This window comes from Catharus ustulatus, chromosome 22, assembly GCF_009819885.2.
Source record: "Catharus ustulatus isolate bCatUst1 chromosome 22, bCatUst1.pri.v2, whole genome shotgun sequence".
Lineage (NCBI taxonomy): Eukaryota > Metazoa > Chordata > Aves > Passeriformes > Turdidae > Catharus > Catharus ustulatus.
Window position 1 is genome coordinate 6,353,374 of NC_046242.1, and position 20,792 is coordinate 6,374,165.

Consider the following 20,792-nt stretch of genomic DNA (forward strand, 5'->3'; position numbering starts at 1 on the left):
TCTCGGTTTCAGCCACAGGGAACTGCCAAGGGGCCTGCAAGCCACAAGTGAAATGCTGTCCCAGCACTGATGGCAGTAAGGATTTTCTATTTTTCCTGAACTGTGCTATGGAAGACAGCACACAACAGAAAAACATTCAGCTAAGTGGAGAACACCACCTGAATACTGCTTTTGAAGCTAATGATCTTATTGACTTACTTGAAATGCAACAGAGTATTTCAGTAGTACTCGCTGACTCCACACTTCTGAAGGATTTAGGGGGTCTGTAATTTTCCCTAGGAGAATATCATTCACCTAACAGAAGCCCACAGGTGCTAACATTAATTTTCTATTACCATTAACTGCATGCATCCTGCAACATCGATTATCAGGCTCTATTTATGCCCAAAATCTCCCTGCATGGACATTGATCCAGAACATGGTGCTTCTGTAATATTCCCCAGGTCAGGAGAGGAGGCTGGTAAGAGCTCTGTGCCTGCTTGGCATTTAAAATACCTCAGCTCCAGCAGGTACTGAGCCTCACTGAGAATCTGACCACAGCCCTGCAAACATCAAACCATGGCTGTGGAAATCCCTGGAATTCACACCCAATACATTGCCTCTGGAATCTGGTCTGACTCCTGATTAACATAGTAATTAAATTCTGATGGTAAAGAAGAACTGGTGACAGCAGCTAGAGGATTCCAGAGAGCATTCCTCTTAGGGAAGGTGTTGGCCTTGACATCCACACACCCTGCTGGCTTTCACCAGTGGAACTCAAAACATCAGAGATCTGGGTATTTGCTGCAGCTCCCTGGACAAGCCTTCACACAACATCAAAACCAGCACAACACAGAGTTCATTGAAAAATACACTCAGAATTTAGGGTCCAAGAGTGCTGGATTACAATTCCAGAAAGTCTATTTTCATTCCTGATGTGTCTGTACTATCATCTCTGCAGCCTTACCGAGTTTATGTGCCAGTTTCCACAGGTGAAGTGGGATATAAATTCCTCCCTCCTCCTTTTTTGTACCATTCTTAAGAATCAGAGCCTCAAACTGATGTGTCTTGTATGTGCTTCACCAGTGCAAAGCAAGGGGTATTTATTGTATATTCTGAGAGCTCTGTGACTGGTATGAATGCAAAGCCATAGACTTGGAGAAGTTTGCAGACATGTCAAAATCCTTTATACCCATTTATATTCTGAAGTGAATTATTTCTTTGCCTACTGAGGATATTTTTTTCAGCTTTTCTTTTTGCTGCAGGAAATAAATGCTAATGCTGACTTTCCATCTGGTGGATATAAAGGTGGATCCTGCTGCAGCAACCACCTTAGGAAAGTGAGATTTGGGCTGAATCTGAAAGGAAAGGCATCACTGCAACAGCATTCCCAAGACACAGCAAGACAATCTTGTCCAAATCTGTGCCCTTCCCTTATCTAAAGCTACAGAAACTTAGTATTAAAGCACACAGATGGTCTGAGGTATGGAATTGCTTCTCTATAAAAAACTCTTCAGTTTGGAAAAGAAATGGCTGAGGAGGGTATAAAAGAGATAAAGTTAAGTATGGCCTAGAGAAGACTGAAAGAAAGAACACCCATTTCTTATAACATACAAGCTGCAGAACAGTCAGACCCTGCTCCCCTCACAGAACATGGAACCTGTCCCTCTTCTGCAACACCCTACACATGATTTAAGAGAAATAAATGCATGACAGCTGAGAAAATTAATGTCAAGGGAAACAAAAAATAGGTTTGTGTTTTGATTTTCCAGTGCTCAGAGCACACAGGACTCTGAACAGGCTTGAGACAGCTTTTGAAAGCCCTGGAGTCCCAGCAGCACATCTGGGAGCGGGCCCAGATCAGTCAGTGCTCAGCCTTGTGCTGCCCCCAGCCCCAGTGTGTGGGGTTTGATGTGGGTTCCAGCTGTCAGCACCTCCTCCCCAGGAAGGTGGGGCTGGAGCACTGAGCAGCACACGCCCAGGCAGGGATCTCGTGGTGACGAGGGAGGTGACACCTGCCACCAGGCTCGTCTGCCCAAGTGACAACAGCACATTTTGCTGTCAGGCCAAAGGGAACATATTTTCATAGGCATCCCTCCAACTTGTGTATAATTGCCTGCAAGTGGGAATTGGAAGAGGCCTGCATTTGGAGAACTCTGAGCAGTGAAAAGAGGCTGCATCTGTACTGAATTCAAGGCAGTGAAATTCAGTGTAAATATCATTACTCGATTTTAAAAAATTCTGTATTGTTTACTATAAACATTATTTAACTATTGTGTGCAGTATTTCTGAGACAGCTCATTAAACTCTGCTGCTTTAGCTTCAGCAACTTCCCCAGTAAAAGCTGAGAAGGGCCAAAGTGAAAAACTACCCTTTAAATGTTAGCAGTTTTGAAAAACAAACAAGTTTAGCAATCTGGACTAATTAGGAACATTACTGGCTCCGAGTGAAGGAGCAGAATAGTATTAAATCTGGTAGCTTAACTGTACCTGTTCAATATTCATTAGCACAAATTTCTTGGAGAAAAGTCTGCTGCATTAATTAGGACTTCGAATCCCAAGCACAGTTGATAATATGTTTATTTAAATCCTTATAATTCTTATGTGCTATTCCAGCCTTGTCTCTTTTTATCACTGTCTCTAGGCCAAAACCTACTTCAGGGGTTCAAATATGGAGAAGGTTCCTCCTCAAACAAGAAAGGAACTGAACAGACCAACAATTTATTACAGTGGGACTCGATTTAATCACAACAATTAAATAAATCATAGAATTTTGGAATGGTTTGGGTTGGAAAGGATCTAAAAGCTCATCTTGTTCCACCCCCTGCCATGGGCAAGGAAACCTTCCACTAGCCCAGGTGGCTCCAAGCCCTGTCCAGCCTGGCCTTGAACACTTCAGGAGTCCAGGGACAGCCACAGCTGCTCTGGGCACCCTGTGCCAGGGCCTGTCCCCCTCACAGGGAACAATTCTTTCCCAATATCCCATCCATCCCTGCCCTCTGGCTGCCTTGGCACTGCAGGCCCTTCCAGGAGTCCCTCTGACTTTGGGGTTATTGATTCTCTGTCCTTCAGGACTCCACGAAGCTTCCCAGAAACACAGCACAAACACTGTGCCTATTTTCAGAGCCCAGTGACTCAAGGCCTAAAAGAAAATCCTCTTTTTCTTCTGATGCAGGAAAATTGCACAATGAGAGCAGGGCAATTCTGATGACATCCAATAAAGGACATTTCCAAAAACCCCCATTCAGTGACCCAGGGACAACACCCACCACACACCTGACATGTGAGTCAGACACAGCAGCCTGCCTACTGCAGTGGCTTTATAAATATTCATCAGTGGACATCTCTACATCCACGCCCACCCCAAAAGCCAGACTTTCTGCTGAAAAGCACTACTTACATCAATGTGAGTATTGCAGCTCCTCGGGGATGACTTAGAATCAGTCTGGAGCATTAGCAGTGTGTTAGTGAGAACCTCCCTGCTGTCAAAGCTGCTTGTTTTGCACAACCCCCTGACACAGCCCTCTGAGGCAGAGCAGCACCTACCAAAGCCCAGCCAAGCCCTCCCTCAGGAGCAGGGCTCCCAGGAGGTCACACACCTGTAAGAGGTCACACACCTGTAGGAGGTCACACACCTGTAATTGTGGAACCAGTTGATCACGGTGCTGGTTTTCAAGTTGAGCTGCGTGGCGAGTTCCTCAATGGTTTTTGGTGATGGGTATGGCTTTTGCTGGTAGGCTCGTTTGAGAGCTTCTTTCTCCTCTGGTGCCAGCACCACCCTGGGCTTCTTGAGCTGGTGCTGGGGCTGGGGGCTGGCACCCTGGCTGTAGTCGATGCCAGCGGACGAGGACTCGCAGGACTGGCTGTCACTGACGGAGCTGTGCCGCCGTTTCATGTAGGCTGCAAGAGAAGCATGTTGGATCAGCCCCGGCTGAATACAAACCCAGGATCAATGGATGAGGGATAAACACGGAGATGGGAGGTGGGAGATGCAGGATGGGAAGGATGGGGCATCACCAGAGACCAGGGAGGATGCAAGAGGCAGAAAGAGAAGAAAAGAGGGTAAATCAGCTGGAAACCTGCCAGAGTTTTCTGCCTTTACAATGAACGTGGGACACGAATGACAGGGTTCGGTTCACATGAATCATTTTAGATTCACTCCTTGGAGAGGAGTGAACTCCCACGTCAGGCCCTGAATGTGAAGCTGTGCTTCATTTGACTGAAAGGGGTTTGGTGGTTGCAACACTTCAGGTGTACACGGAGCTGTCTCTGACATGAAGGAAAATATGACAGTGGAAGTGGAGCTGCAGCATTCCCAGCCTTCTTCCCAAGCCATCCCAACACACGATGGCGCCTGGAGCCCAGAGATGCCAGGGATGGGCTGCACAGCCCAGGCATTTGCTGCCTTTCCCTTCAGCTCTCTGCTGTGGCAGTGACAGGTTAGGAAAGAAAACCAGCCCCCAGCAGCCTCCTCCCCTACACAAAGCTCCTTCCAAAACACAGACACTTCTAAGAAAGCTCTCCCTGCACTGATGGGCTCGGTGAGGCTGATGGCAGGAGCCTGTGATCCTGCCACTGACCTTCCTCCCTGACTGGCAGTGAATTATCCTGGCAAATTCCACAAGGAAGGAGTCCCAGCAAAGGCTGTCACTGACTTGATTGATTTACACTGGTCATGGAGAGGTGGGATTTACTGCACCTGGCAGTATCATGCACAAGCATTGGTAATGAGGGGGCTGAAAACAGCAAATATAGATTAGTCTTGTCAATAAAATATTTAAATACCTTCTAGATATTTAAGAGTTTATATATTCAAGAGCTATAGTTTGATAACCTCGGGTATTAAGTTCCAGATTACACCAGCCTGACATCAATCCAGGAGGCATTAAATCTCCAGGAGCCAGGAGTTCTGGCTGGAGCCAGGGACACTGTGGGGCCAGTCACACTGGTCAGCAACCAAATTCTTCAAAAATTCAATTTTTCTCTCCCCCCTGCTCTGCCTTTCAGGCTGAGGCTGCACAATGAATAAAAATTCAGTGCAATCAAATCAACTGCAGTGCTTAAAGCCCAGCCAGTGTCTCCTGGCAGGGCTCCCTCCAGGACTGGCTGGGTTTTCTGGCTCCAGTGGGTTCCAGCACCCTGCCCTCTCCATGGTGCCTCCAGTGGGACCTTTGGCACTGTGACTTTACTAACATGGAAGTGAATTCTGAACACACTCTGTAACCTTTGGGGGTATCTGCATGGCCCACATTTTGTTTTTCCTGAATATGACAGATTACCTGTGGATTGCCTACTGTGTAAGATCACTGATATGGAACACAACGTGAGTTGCTCGTGATCCATCACTCTGACGTGATACAGTCCTGCACACATTTGAAATAACCATAAAAAACAAAGCGTTTTTTTTCTTTAAACAACTCTCCTTTAAAAATCCACCTATTTAAGTTGCTCCAACCAGATGTAAAACTGCAAAAAATCTGCATTATTTCAAGGTGACCCATTGGCCTTATTTTTGCAGCCTTCAAGGAACTGTTACAACCTTCAACCATGAAATTAATCATTCCAGCAAGATAATCACATATTTCTATAAGGTGTTTAATCTCCAAACTCCTTTCTGGATGTTATTTCCAACTTGCATTGACATGCAAACTACAGCCAAGGCTCTCTTGTTTCCTTGCACAGCAGAACCAAGAGGCTGGAGGACAACATCCATCATCACCTCAGCAAGGGGCAGCCATGAGACAAAACAGAACCTGGCATGGGAGATGTGAAAGGTGCTCAGGCCACCTCTAAATGGAGTTTCTGGTTATTGGTCAGGTGACTGAGTCAGCAGGAGATGTGCAGAGATCAGGATGGGCTGGATCTCTCTTTGTCTGCTCTCCAAAGGATGGGATTTCTGGCAGGGCAGAGCTCCTGACTTAAACAGCAAAGGACAATTTGGAGCTGTGAGAGCTTGGGAAAAATGTCATTCCCTCCTCTGCTCCTGTAACCTCACACTGGGATCACAAAAGGTGCACTGGCTGAGCTGGGTTGCTCTCATGTGAATGGAACAAATGATATAAAAGCACATATTTCTTTAAAATACAAATAAAGATGAGGATGTCCCACTGTTCTGTCAGAGCAATTGTTTTCTGGAGGGTAGTCTATTATCAGGACAAATTTCCACAGGGCCAAAGGCAGAGCTAGGACTCAGACTTCAGGCTTTAATGCTGGTCTCTGGAAACTTAGATGACATTTTTAAAAGCTTTTCCATTTTAATTTTTATTTTGCATATAGACAACGTAAGGAGATCATTCAGCACATTTGCAAGGCTCCAACTGGAATCCAAGTTACAAACACACTTTATTTTTGGAGAAGTTTGATTTTTGTCTGTGACCAGTCTGTGACCACATGAAAGAAAAGGACACTCAGCTGTAAGTTGGACAAAGGTCTGGACCTGGGTCTAAGGCTGACTGAGTTACACCTTTCCCCCCCAGCACCCACGTGTCCCTCTGGGAAGAGCCCCCAGCATGTGCCCAGCTATGGATGCCACAGACACCATTGCACAGCTTCCCACTGAGACAAAACAGAGCCCCTTTTAATATAATTTTTATCTTATGTGGTATTGAACAGGATTATTAAAAAAAGTGAAATAATGGGGAAATAAAAGGAATTCAATTTTCTTCTGACACTAGTGCTGTTCTGTGAGGAGTGTGGTGCTCCAGCAGCCCAACACCCCAGAGGTTATGAGAGGAATGAACTCTTCCAAGGCAGGAAAGGTGTGCAGAATATCTCATCCTGGTGAGCATGAACCCCCAGCTCCCTCCAAAGAGGGTGGTTAATGTACATTGCAAAGTTTCAGAACCTCTTAAAAGGGACATTTATAGCAAAAACTTTAGACTGGCAGGAAAAAAAAAAAAGAGATATGCAGCTCACCTTTATCATAATTATTAATTTACTCCCTTAATAAAATGTGGCAGAGAAATAATTGATAATAATGTTTCACTGGAGGCAGACCCAGTCGCATTGTTCTTTAACTGACATTAGCTGAAGGGAAAGTTAAATTCTTAATGTGGCTCTGAGCAATTTAAAAGGTTAAATTACAGGATCCTTACCTGCATGAAAGGATTTTGCAGAAAATACAGGGTTGAATTCATTTTAGACTGCTCTGCTCTGAGGACAGCACTTGCACTGTTCAGGAGCTCAGTGCAGAGTCTCAATGATTTATGGCCTTATCTCTATTCAGATGCCATCTACAGACCATATGTATCCCTCACTATTTGATAAAAATCCAGTTTAGTAAATAGTTTTGAAAGGATATTGTCAGTACTACTTTTAAATTATTTTTATTTTATTTTGCTGCATTATGGGCAATATTCTCTGTGAGGCTATAAAAATCCAGCTAGTTGACAATTTTATTCCTGCCATGTTTCTAACGCAGCAAAACCCCTCATGATTCCCTTTGGTTTACAGTTCTAAGTGGGAAACCCAAGTGGATTTGACTCCCCATGGAAGATCATGCACAATTTGTGCTAAGATACTGCACTGCTTTATATCATACTGGTTACTGTGACAAGGGTTTGAATTTCTTCTTAAAAGCCTGCAAGACTATAATTTTCCCAGAAGCTCCTGCACTGCAATTTTAAATATAATCACCAAGTTCTTGATCAAATGTGTAAATGCTTTCAGAACATCAGTCAACAGCAGAGCTTGCAGTGTACACCATTAATGATGTCTGTGCTAATATCATTAAGGGGTAGCTCCAGAGATGTATATATCATTAATTAGTTAACTGCTGATAATGGCAGCCCACGAGTCTCTCTTGTAAAATCACACAAACACACTAAAAACAGGGCTCTGAATAACTGGGTTTTAGTGACGAATTTAAAATGGAGAGAGTTGGAGAAATTTGTAGGATATATTCCCTACTAAGATACCCAGAAACAACTCAGAGCATTCTTAGGTCCCTCCCCAGGACCCTGTTTTATGTGACCATAACACACACATTTTATTGTATTAACACAATCACCTTCCCCTTCCCTATAAAGGCTACAAATATCATTACTCTGCAATAGCCTTTTAGAAAGGCTGCATTTTTCTCTCCTCCCAGCAACCATCAGTGCAGGACTGGCAAGGAGCTTTCCCAGGAATCAATGCACAGTTCTTCCAGCCCAACATCTGTGACCAGCTGCAGCACTATTACCTAATAACCCAGAGCCAGCTCCCAAACTCACATTTCTCATTTGGTAAGGCAAGTTATCAGTGACACACCAGGGCCTACAGGAGAGAGCAGCAATGATTCCCCAGCAGCTGGTGAATGTTTTTGGTTTGGGGTTGCTTTTTGTTGCGTGTTTGTTTTCTTTTTATTTTGAGATTTATCTGCTTGAACAAGCATCAAATAAAAGCTCCAAAACAAGCTGTGGTGAAGTCCTTTTGCATAACCCTCATAACACTGGATCAATGCTGCCTCTCCACTATTGATGGAGGGTTCTGAAAGCCAGGCTGATCACAGGAAGGTGTGAGTCAGCACTCTGCTCTGTTACCTTTTTTCTCCATGCGCTTCATATCCATCAGCTTCTCCACGTTGTTGGGATCGTTGAGCCACAGCTGCATGCGGACAAAGGGTTCCCTTCCCTTCAGACTCAGCTTGTGCCAGGGCTTGGGGCGAGCCAGCAGGTCTGAGACAGAGCCTTGTGTCAGCCCCAGGATTGTCTCCCCGAACAAACGCTGACCTAATGCGAAATGGAGAAGCGCATGAATTGGCTCAGCCGAGACACGGAAAAGAACACGAGATCATTCCTCAATTATTCTTACTTCAGAACTGCTTCAAAACCCAGAAGAAACGTTTAGGAGAATTAATGCTCTGCCCCCCACTAGAAGGGTAAATATTGAGCTTTAGTTTAATCCTCAGGATCTGCCTGGGATAAAGGGAGGAGTTTGACACGTTTGGGGAGCGGGACCTTACAGTGAAACAGTGTGCAAAAAATAAAATTAGGACAGGAAAAATAAACTGAACTTCTAGCTAAGCAGGCAACTAGTGAGAGCAGTGAGGCTACTTAGCTCTTTCTGCAGGAGGGCAGTGCCACAGCTTTGCTCCAACAGGGCAATCCAAACATTTCCAGCAATCAGTGAACCAAGAGCAATGCAACCTCCCCCTTCAGCAATGGCCATACAAAAGTCCTCACAGAAACATGGATGGAATTTCTGTGCTGTGCTATCTGTGGGGATCCAACTGGGTCTTACCCACTAGAGACAATCAAAATTTGCAATACAATTTTTGCTTTACATTCTCTACAGTATTTCTAGTTTAGAATACTTAATTTTAGTTCTCTTACAAAATGTTGTCATCTGGCAGGGTAAAATCTGCAAATGCTTTACAGTGTACAGTGTTCATATGTGCATTGCTGACAATCATTTTATATGGGAAAGATCTGACTTAACAAGGACTGGGGAAAATGCCTGTGCAGCTCCAACCCAACCACACAGCTGGTTTTCTAACCCCCTTCTCTTCAGTGTTCTTCCTCAGCTGAACTGCCTTGATACCAACTTCTGCTCCAGGAGAGAGCCTGCAGTCATCTGAGTCATCAGGATTTAAGATACAAGTGCTGCTGTCATGGGATTTCAAGGTAACCTGAAGATCTTCCCATAACCCCCAAATTTGGGCCTCAGGGTCTTGTGTCTGATGTGTAGCTTTTGAGTGCCCTCACTAACACACAACAGAACATTCTCCCTTCACATCCCAGCCAGTGGTAACCAAAAGATCCCTAAGGGACAATGGGGATGAGTGGGGGCTTCTGACCCCACAGCTCTGCAGGACAAGCCCTGCAAAAGCCACCCCCAGCTCTTGCCTTCACAGCCTTCCCTGATCCTGACACAGAGAGCTCATGGCAAATATCTGCTCTATAGACCCACTCCCTGTGTGTAACTCCAAAATTCTCCTCCTCCTTTTCCTTCTCTTTAAAAACATCCCAAGACTGTTGCCCTGTTTTTTTTTTTTTGTCTGTATGGGGTAGAAGAGGGAATATGGGACCAGTCAGAAGCTGCAGAACATCCCACTCAGATGTGTGGGGCAGGTGGGTCTGCAAAGCTTTCAGAGGAAAGAGCTGAGATAATGAGAGGCAGAGAGGGGAAAGCAGAACAGGTTTTAACATGACACTCTGCTAATAAGCTCTAAAACTAACCCTGAAAACAGTTCTTACAGACTGAACACAAACCTACATTCAGAATTCACTCAAGTTCCTGAGTAATAAGTGATTTTCCACTACTCTCAATATCAGAAAATCAGACAAAAGAGATAATTCAGGGGCAATTTTATCAATTTTATCTTTAGGTTGTTATCACATGTATTGCTGGGGTAACCTGCTCCCTGTTTGTATTTAAAAACATCAGCAAGGCCTTATCCATTTCTCTGTAAACCTGCCAGCTACTAGCAAGATAACACAGCTACTTTAAAAATCTGTTGTTGTGTTGCCACATGAACAGGAATATGGGCACGGATTTGCAAAAGGGTTGGGAATGAGCAGTGCTGGCAGTGCTGCTGAAGGAAATGAACTTCAACCTACAGCCTAAAAATTAAAAATGCAAATGTGGAGGGAGATAACATCATGTTCTCTAGGTGTTAAGAACAAAGCTAAAGATGTTTGTGTTGTTTATTTCATGTCAGGATATGGCAGGACAGGAGAAAACACCTGAAAGACTCCCAAGCTAAGGGGGAAGGTGTCAGAAATCATCCTCAGGAGGTAGCAGGTGTATCACGCTCCTTCAGAGCACTATTAATAACAGCAATATTTTTAAGTGCAGGTTTCCTAAAACTCCTCCCCATCCTTCATGCCTGTTCCCACTGATGTAGATCCTAATGGATAAAACTGTGTTGGTTTCATGGATAGTCTTGGCCCTTCCTACAAAATGCCCAATATCCCCTGTCCTCAAACAGCTGAGTGCATCTGCTTCCCTCTCTGAGTGCTGTGGAGCCTAGAAGGGAATCACTGAGGATGCTCTGACTTTTGGGGCTCAGAACATCAGCAGCATCTCAGTGTGAACACTGCCAGCATGGTGTGCTGAAGCCACAGAACCTTCACAGAATGGTTTGGGTTGGAAGAGACCTTAAAGATCACTCAGTTCCAACTCCTAGTGAAAGGAACACCTTCCACTCTCCAGATTGCTCCAAGCCCTGTCCAACCTGGCCTTGGACACTTCCAGGGATGGAACAGCCACAGCTTCTCTGGGCAACCTGTGCTGGACCTCTCCACCCTCACAGGGAAGAGTTTCTTCCTAACATCCCACCTGAACCTGCTCTGTTTCACTTTGAAGCCATTCCCCCACTGGTGATGGGAGGAGAGACCCACCCAGCTCAGTCTGAATTGTTCTGTACAGCTGTGGCCTCACTGGCTGGTGACACTGGGACACCTCAGCCACCACCAGTTGCCTATGACAGGTTCACAAGGCCCAGTGGCCTAAACCAGAGAAACCTGTGCACCAGAAAACCTGGTGCACTAGCACACTGAGGGCACAAAAGGAGACATTGAAACTGGTTCCACACCTAATGCAGAGTTTGGGGCACATTTCCTGGCTCTTCTGCTGCTTTTTAGGCTTGTCAGCCACACTGTAGGAAAACAAAAATCATGGGAAATAAAAAAGACTAAGTAAAAATGGCATCAAAGCAAATGTAAACAAAAATACTTTTTTTTTTTTTTTCAAACCTCTCTGGAACACCAGAGCAGGTACAGCACTCAATAGCATTTTGCCCAAAAACCAGGGGCTTGGATCTGCAAACCCTTACCATGATTTGGGCCTTTATCTCTATGTTATCTGCACTGAACAAGCAACCACCATCTGCCCAAGCCAAATGCAGGGGCAAGGAATTCTGCTGGGCTCAGTGGAACACAATCTCATTCAGGGTGTGTCAGTGATCAGGGCCATTTCCTTTTTTTCCCCCAAATTATGTTAAAGGAGAACTTGGGACCTCCCCCATCCCAGAATTTTTCTCCCATAAAATTTTGCTTAAGACAATAACAAGTTATTCTGTGTCTAGATGAAAAAAGTCCTCACATAGTAAAACAGAGGAGTTTTTACTTTTAAAGTCATCATCTTCAGATATGGATAAAATTCTTCTCACATAAGTAATGTCATCAGTCTAAATCTAAACTTTTGGTCCCATTTGTAGTGAAGGAAGAGAACCTGGTACTTCTGGAGAGCACCAGGCATTGCCCTGAACACCCAGTGCAGGTGGGATGAATCCCTTGCTAAGACCCAGAAGCAGAGCAGGTAGCACTGGGACAGCCTTACTGCCCTCCTGCCAGAGCCCTCAAAGGATCCCATCAACATTTCCCAAAGCCTTGTGAGGGAAGCAAGGGCTGAAGACATGAAGAAGTGATTTAGAGGCACAGTGACAGTATTAATGTGGATTCCCTGTAACTACTCCAGTCATGACAGTGAATTCAACAGCCAAAACCCCATCTGTAGGCAAAAGCAGCCTCAGCTTTGCACATCTCTAACTGAGTGGCCCTGTACAGTTATCTCAGGCTCATCTAAACCTCAGCTGAGTCTGGATGTTCCCTCTCAGCTCTGCAAGGACACTGTGCTCCTGCTTGTGGTGCACCTCCCTCTCCAACTGTGCTGGGCTCCTCTACTTCACCCAAAACGGGTCTGGAATTTGCAGGTGTAGGGGAAACAGCCTTTCCCAAGGGGAGATCTGACTGGCTCTGGGGTTCTGGGGTCCTGACATCCTGCTGGACTCTGTTTTGGGAGGTGGGAGCAGTAACTGGCTGTGAGCCAGCAGCAGAGCTTAGGAAGAACAAGGGTGTGATGACATTTGAAGTAGAGTGTGACAATCTGGAAGGAGTTTTCTACCAGTTTAAGAAGATTAGGTATCTTTTTAGCAAATTAGAGTCAAACCTAGGCATTCTCATACACACCTACTGTGGCTAGCAATAAAAGCATGAACACTTACACACGATTTCTGTCAAGAAACGAGAATACAGCGATTTACCAAGATTGTTGTCCGTGAGCACTTCCTTGACCCTCTTGGTGATGCCATAGGTGTCCAGCTCAGGGGACATGGCCACCAGCTCTTGGATGCTGAGTGCTGAGTGGCCAGAGAGTGGCAGAGGGGTCGTGGATTGGGATTCAGATGCAGGTGGCTCGCTGGATTCCTGGGATTTGCCATCCTTACTCGTCTCTATGGCAGGACAGGGCTGCTGTACCAACTCAGTCAGGCTTTTCACTGATTCACTGGAACTCATGGGAGATTCAGGAGCAGGACTGCAACTGGCAGAAGTCTTTGGAGTACTTTCTGTAATTAAAAAAAAAGAGAAAAAAGTCCCCACTTTAGCATAATTGTAATGTTTTGATTGCAGGATATTTAACTTTCCTCCTCATTTATATTCTACCTACTTAAAGAAACGCCTAAGTATGCAAAATGCTACTTGCTATGACTTGGGTACTAAAAAGCCTCTTTTTAAAAGCAAGAATTATTTTCTAATTTTATCTTGAGTCGTCTCTGATTTCTTATAAAGACAAGATGTACAAATACAAATAAAAATCAGGAAAAACTGAAGTGCAATAGTCTGTAAGTTTGCACGCAATTTCCTTGGTCAGGAAATCTCAGTTTTGCTTGCCACAACATTTTTATATAAAGATGACTTTAAAGCTACCATTCTACACTGGTTTAAATCTCCTTCTGTGACTTGTAAGAAACTCACTCAGCCACTATTTTGTTCTGTCTATGAGGGATTTTCTACAACTGATACAACTCTCTATCTTGAGAGTGTTATTGATTTCATTTTGTTTCTTATCACACACATCACATTTTTGCAATTCTCTTTGTCCAGAAATAACAAGATTAAAATACAGTTTGTAATTATGTTGTATTAATTAAAGTGTTTGAGAATCCAACATAAAGATAGTGAGTGGATCAGGAGACACCCAAATCTGTTATTGTGACACTTAGTTTAAAAGAAAGCTTTCCCAATCTGTTAATTTGCCAACAACAATAGGTTCTGTACAAAATGTTGTTTCCCCCCAATAAATTTATCTCTCACAGAACGTACTGACTGAGCTTATTCAGAGATTCCAGACATCTGAGGGTACAGGCTGAGCCTTTTTAAAAAGCAACAACACACAGGCAACATGGTTTACAAGAATAATTCAGGAGATAAGGAACACAGGATTTCTCCGTCCACAGTTTTCCCATTTCTGTGGGGCTGCTTCCTCCTCCTTGCTGTGTCCCACCCATTCTGTGCCAGGGTTAATGACGTGGATTCCAGCCTCACACATCCCTGGCTCTGGCTCCAGCTGTCTGGAGGAAGCTGGCAGAGCTCTCAGCAGCACCAGCAGGAGACCAGACCCCATCCAAGCCAGCCCCTCCAACAGAGCCCAGAGCTTGTGAGCCCTGTGGTGCCACCACAGAGGATTCTCAGCTCCCATCAGGCAATGGCTGCCAGCAAACCTCCCTGGTTTTTGAGTTTGTTATCCAGAATATTGTCAGGTCATTCCGGAGCATGCAGCCTGTGTAGTGTGGAAACACATCCCAAATGCTGAAGGGAAATATTAGCACAGGAAAAGTCAGGCCCAAATGGAGCAGAGTGCAGGGGATAATAGAGGATAATGGTGTTTGTTGTTCAGGGTCCTGGGACCTTCCCCATGCTGCATTCAAGACCTTTCCTGACACACTCACTTGAAGTTGCTCTCTCAAACCTAAAAATCTGACTTTTTCCTTAGTGCTTTATGTGAGATGCAAAAGAGGCAGACAGAAAGGAAAGTCAGGTGCATGTAAATCATCAGGGTAAAGGGGATGCTACAAATCCTATTTCTTTTCTCTGCTCACCCTGGGTCATCATACAACCGAACAGAAACCCTGGGAAATGTTATTTCTGTATCAGGAGCAGCAAAGGAATCATACTGTAAATTTGCCCTGATTCACCCATGCGAGGGACCAATTTGGCAGATCATCCATCTTGTTCACTGTACACTGTCAGGGATGGCATGAATTCCCTACATGATAAACAGATTTCTTCTCAGGTCTGTGTCCTTTAACCCACAGCAAGGTCAAAATTATGGCTGCCTAGCTAATAAACTGCACGGCACTCGTTCAACTTCCCTCTAATTTTGTCCCTTGTGCCAGCTTATACAAATCTTACTGAATAACTAGAGCAGCTGCAAATTTCCTGTACAATTCCTCATCCGTGCACGGTGAGCCACACGCACACACGGAGCACAGGGGAAAAAAAAGACAAAATAATAAAAAAAACCCCACAAAAACCAAACCAAACCCAACCACACAGGACTAAACAAAAGCATTTCCTAATGCCTCCTTCTCCCTCTCGTTTTCCTGCTCAGATTAATTATGAACACAACAAAGGTAATCTGTGTTATCATCTATCACTGAGATGCTCTCTGTTGCTCACATATTAGCTTATTTATTTTTTATATCACTTACCAAGAGCTTACTTGAATTTCATTTTTAAGACCAATCTGCTGCTCATTTACTCCAAAAGGTGGGATTATCAGAATCTAATTTTGGAAGGCAGTACAGATGACAAACTGCTTTTTTTCCCCACCAAAAGGCAAGTGTACAGTGATTTCAGGCGAGGCATTATGTACATGTACTACAAATAACTCAAAATATGTTCCCCATTCATTTTTAGCATTTTTCCCTTCTGGAAAAACATTTTCAAGATCACATAAATATTTGAGGAAAAGATCCATTATTTGGGAAAGTAAATTCAATAATCAAATAATGCAAACATTTCCTGTTAATCTACTTAAAAAATTAAATAGACATTTAGAGTACAAGTGACTGCTGACAGAACAAAGGGGAAAATTGACTGTATTCACTATTCCAGATTTAACTGTCAATCCACAGCCATTTCACATGTTTTATGAAATAATTTGTCTGTATTCATTTCTCTCAAGTTCCTCACAAGACAAAGACATAAATTCAGGATATCTGAAAAATATACATTAAGATTTCCAAAGCAGCAATTGAACATTTCCAATGAAAACAATACATTGAAAGCTTATTTCTTTAAAACCTGCTCTGCTTTTTTAACCCCAGACTGCTCTGAAGAATAACACTAACAGAAGAGCAATCCAATTTCTTAAAAGTAATATTCACTGGATGTTTTCACTTTTGTGTTTAAGGAGAAAAGGATCATTTTGGCAATATAAATATAAAACTGTATCACAGAACAACCTGCAAAATCCATGGCCACCATTTATTGGTGAAATTACTTCAATAAATTCCAGGTAAACTTTGCTATACCAAAGGGTTTTTCTTTCTACCAGCCTGGATCCAATTTAAGATGTGAAGTAAAAGCTCCAAAGCTTCAAAAATGAGGTGCTGGAAGAGTTGGAGAGATCAAGAGCATCACCAGTAACAAGGTCATTGCAGAACCTGGAAAATTTTTAAGTTTCAGGTAGCTAAAGACATCAGTAGTGCCCTGAGCTTTAGAGAGGCTGGAGGGAAAAGGGTGTCCCCAAAAATGACTTTATAGGAAGATGGTGACCATTAGACCCCACATGTGATGAAGACACAGCTTAACATGACAGTTTTAAATGATCAAAACCCCCATGTAACTCCTGCACAATTCCAGGTTGGTGTTGACAAAATGCCATTAAAGATGCAAAGACAACATATATGCACTTAAATCATCCAAACTTTTGAAGGTATAAGTAAAACTGAGAAGTGAAAGGGAAAAGTTCTACCAGCACTTTTTACATTATTAATTAAAAATATAGTCTGGGGTATAGGGAAGTTAAGCCCATCCAAGTGATTTTAAGGAACACATTCAAATATGCAGCATGGAAAACAAAAATCAAAAATGCAAATCAAGTACTAGAAGTGATATCTGCAGAAATGGGCCAGCAAGCTGAAATGTCTGGCTAGTGGAATTGGGCCCCATTCATGGCCAAGGTGTGAAGAGAACCAAAGAGCAACACTGATAACAGCTCAGAGAGTGATGCCCCTGCACTGAAGGGGAGATTCCAGGCTTTGCAGGCAGAAGTGTCTCCAGAAAGACAAACAGCCCTGATCCAGTCTGCCAGCACAGATATCCCTGCCTGGGCACATGCCACTCCTGGAAGAGCACACAGGACTTACTCTTAGGTCAAGAAATTCCTCCCTTCTGTGTTTTTTCCTACAATACCAGAGAGGGATGCAGTCTAAAATGAAGATGTATAAATGAATGGAAACAAAGTCAACATTACACAAATACCTCCTGTTTTCTTTTAAAATACCATTTTCTCAATATAAAATTGCTACTTGAATGACCAACTGCAACAAATCCAAACCATCATCACAGCCTGCCCTTTCCCTCCCCATCCCTCAGTAGCTATCTGGTAAAAAAATGAACTAACTTTGCAAACAATTCAGCAAATAGGTCTGAGATCTGAATATTTTACAAACCTGGTTGAGAACCATAAGAAACTAACCCTGCCTTAATTAAACAAACACAGAAGATCCTTTGTGGTCTTGCATTCCTTGGCACAATGGATGAATCCAAATGCTGCTCTGGTCCCATCCATCCTCTACACCTTCCCCACAGCATCTGCCATGACAGTGTTCCAAAAATGTGAGGAAGTCTGAGATCAGAGTTCTGGTCTCAGTTCATTGATTACAGGTGGTTTTCCTGAACTCCACATTTTCTTATTCTTCTCCAAGACTTCCCACCCCACGCTGGGGTTAGGTCCCCAGTACTGGATCCTGGGACCTCAGCTGCTTTACATCCCACTGACAGCCTGCCAATCACCTGAGAACACTTCCCTCTGCAAGGTTTGCTCTGCCAGGGTCATGTGGCAGAGTCCTTGCAGTGTGTGAGGAATCCCAGAGCTCTCCCCAGGTCTGCAGGAACCCAGCAGTCAGGGACATTCAGAACTGCAGGCACTGCTCATTTCTGTGATGTAGGAACTCATCCCATGTCCACAGGACGCATCCACAGGGCCCTCTGTGCAGAAACACAGCTCAGATCCACAGCACTCCTCAGCTGGAGGCTCCTTCTGAGATCAGAACATCTCAGATGCAAAGACCTGCAGGTACCACCTGCTCCAAGCTCCCCAGAAGATGTGAGACATGTACAGGACCTGGCACCTGGCTGGATGCATCCCCTCCAAGGAGGATTCAGATGACAGAGCAGTGCTGAGACACAGATGAGGTTTCAGCAGTCCCAGAGGCATCACGTCTGCCAGCATGGACACGTTCCTCCACTGCAACTTCTCCTGTGCATTTTGAGAGCTGCAGGTTTGCTGCTTTTGCTCAGACCCTGCCTCACCTCTGACTTTGCACCCACTTGTAAATCCAGAGACTTGAATGAGAGCATCTGAATCTGGGAGCATAAACAAGCCCCACTCTCAGTCTCTCCTCCCAGCACACCTGTCCATCCTTAGAGACACCCTGTACTGCAGCTGCAGGGAGAGAAACCTGTCCAAGCCTTGCTGCTAACACAGGCTTAGCTAATAAACTGCAAAAGGACTCCTGGGGAACGAGGTAAGAACACGGTAAAGTTGAGGAAGACCATGCAAAACACAGAAGGTATTCAGAGGCCTCTAAAAGGATTATGAAAAATATTATATTCTAAAGACAGCAGGCAGACAACAGCTGCCTTAAGTTTCAGAGGGAAGTGGATTGAAAAAATGGATCCACTATAATTTTCAGGGACAAATCTCTGTAGTTTATCTGATCCACTATTTAAATTTCAATACACAGTCCTCTATCTGCAGTAATAATAACCTAAATTCCATTTAGTGTTCATTTGAGCAGTCAGGATAAAGTCATTTCTTATTATCTCCCCACTGTGTAAAAAACAGCTTGAAGGTAGGAAGTCAGCAAGCATTTTCACCAAAAAGTAATTATTGTAAGTGACATTTTTACTGCTGGCATGCCATAAGGCGAACTGCGCATTTGGAAGGACAAGTTGCTAAAACAAAATGACAGGGTACTCTGTGACATTCTGACGAGAACCCAAACATGATTTCACTGGCTCTTGCTTTGATGCACCACTTTTCCCAGTGTCCAAAGCTCAGGCTGCAGGTTTGTGCCAAACTAGTCCAAGTTGTTTTCTGAGGAACCAGGAGAAATGGGCACATCCTGTGGGAGCTGGGCTCTGCTCGACCCCAAATATCCATCAGTGGGCAAGATGGAAGCAGACAAACATGGACAGGAGATTTCTCAGAAATCTCTTTAAAGAGAATTTGCTACTTCAGAGCTGCATTTACCTCCTTGTGCAGATGAGTTAATGGACAACAACAGGCCTGGCAGGTTGCTGGGATCAAAGTGTCTCACACTGGGACTGGATTAGTTTCTGTTTCCCCGATGATGAGGCTAGGCTGCCCATTCTACCCAATCTGTAGACCAAAACCTGGTGAATGCTGCCCTGAGAATCACACACAGCAGATCAACATTCAGGAGAGCTCTGCTATTCACCTGCCCAGGGTGTGAACATTTCAGGGAGAGATTTCTTCCCTCTAACCTATTTGATTTTACCTTTAGCTATGGCTGCCTTTGCAGGGTCTTATCAGAGAAGGGAGGGACCTTAAATCTCATCTGGTTCCACCCCCTGCCATGGGCAGGGACACCTTCCACTGGCCCAGGGACACCTGTCCACTTCCATGGACACCTTCCACATCCCAGACTGCTGCAAGCCCCGTCCAACCTGGCCTTGGACACTGCCAGGGATGAGAAGAAATCAGCATTCTAAAGTTAATCTTGCAAAGCACCATAATAGCAACTCTCCTCACTGACAGTGGGTGCAGCACAAGCCTGAGCTATGTAATAAAGCTGAGCAGCACTTGTGGGAGAGCACTGCAACACATCCCTCTTCTGACTAATTAAAGAAAATACGCGTGAAAGCGCCTTCTCCCAGGTACTGCTTTTGCTGGATTTACTCTGAGTGAGTGAACCTTGCCTAGTCACAACTTGCAAATTAATGTGGCTCATAAAAATATGATCCTCCCTACAGTTATAAACTCCCCCAGTTTGATGTAGGGAGTGCACAGAGCTCCCTGCAGTTTGCATCTATAATGATTTAAATACGTACATACGTGCAGTTAGAGTTGTGAGCAGAGTGGAGATGCCACCACTCTGACTGTGGAGAATTTGTTTGTTTGCTTCATAAATGCTGTAACTTTGGGGGAAAATGTTATTTTGGGTCTTGGCTCACAGGGAAATTTTATGTGGATGGGGGGAGAGATCAAAGGAAAAACCCCTTTAGGAAGTGTGCAGATGTATGTGTGTCTGCACGGAAAGGGGAGGAACCAGCTTTGGTTAACTCTGCAATTACTGGGGCAATATAGAAATAAAGGTTCCCACTCTGCATATGAGTACAGGTTGAGTGTCAGGAGCACATAAAACTGAATAATCAGGGTAGATGTTAGAATTACCTGAAAAAAACGCTTTTGAGTATTGCTGAAGGGATCACATGATATTGCTGCAATTTAAGTTGTATTTTCAATAATTGTTTTAGCTTTGTGCCTCTATTAAAAAAATGTGTTTTCAGCTCTGGAGAGCAGAAGGAGCTGGAGAAACCAGATGAAGTTGAGAAAAGAGCACGTATGATGGGAGCTGGTGATAGTCTCATGAGGAGAGATTTACAGCTGGATGTTTGAAAGTCTTGGAGAAGTTGGGCAACCAATTCTCCCTTCAACAAACCTGCAGCCACAAATGGCTCTGACTTTTAGAAATCCCACTGCTGTGCCCAAAGCTACACCAAGACCTATTTGAAGGCTACATAAAGTGAAAGTGAGTTGGGAGGACTGGGAGGACAGATTGCTCCCAAGGATGTCTGGAATCTTGTGCAGGAAGACACAACTGGAGTCCATCAGCTCAAGTGGAATTTGTCCTGA

General features: G+C 44.2%; 1 protein-coding gene across 6 annotated transcripts in view; it reads right to left on the reverse strand.

Moving 5' to 3' along the window:
* Positions 1-20,792, reverse strand: part of CUX1 (cut like homeobox 1) — a 268,976-nt gene that overhangs the window by 31,949 nt on the left and 216,235 nt on the right. For 5 of the 6 annotated variants that reach the window (XM_033077921.1, XM_033077918.1, XM_033077919.1 and 2 more), the window contains 3 exons: positions 12,946-13,248; positions 8,501-8,689; positions 3,614-3,878 (listed from right to left, as the gene is read on the reverse strand). The exons of the other annotated variant lie outside the window; for it this stretch is intronic. In XM_033077921.1, coding sequence (XP_032933812.1) covers positions 3,614-3,878; positions 8,501-8,689; positions 12,946-13,248 — 757 coding nt within the window. The remainder of the gene's footprint in view (positions 1-3,613; positions 3,879-8,500; positions 8,690-12,945; positions 13,249-20,792) is intronic. 6 annotated transcript variants of the gene reach the window in all.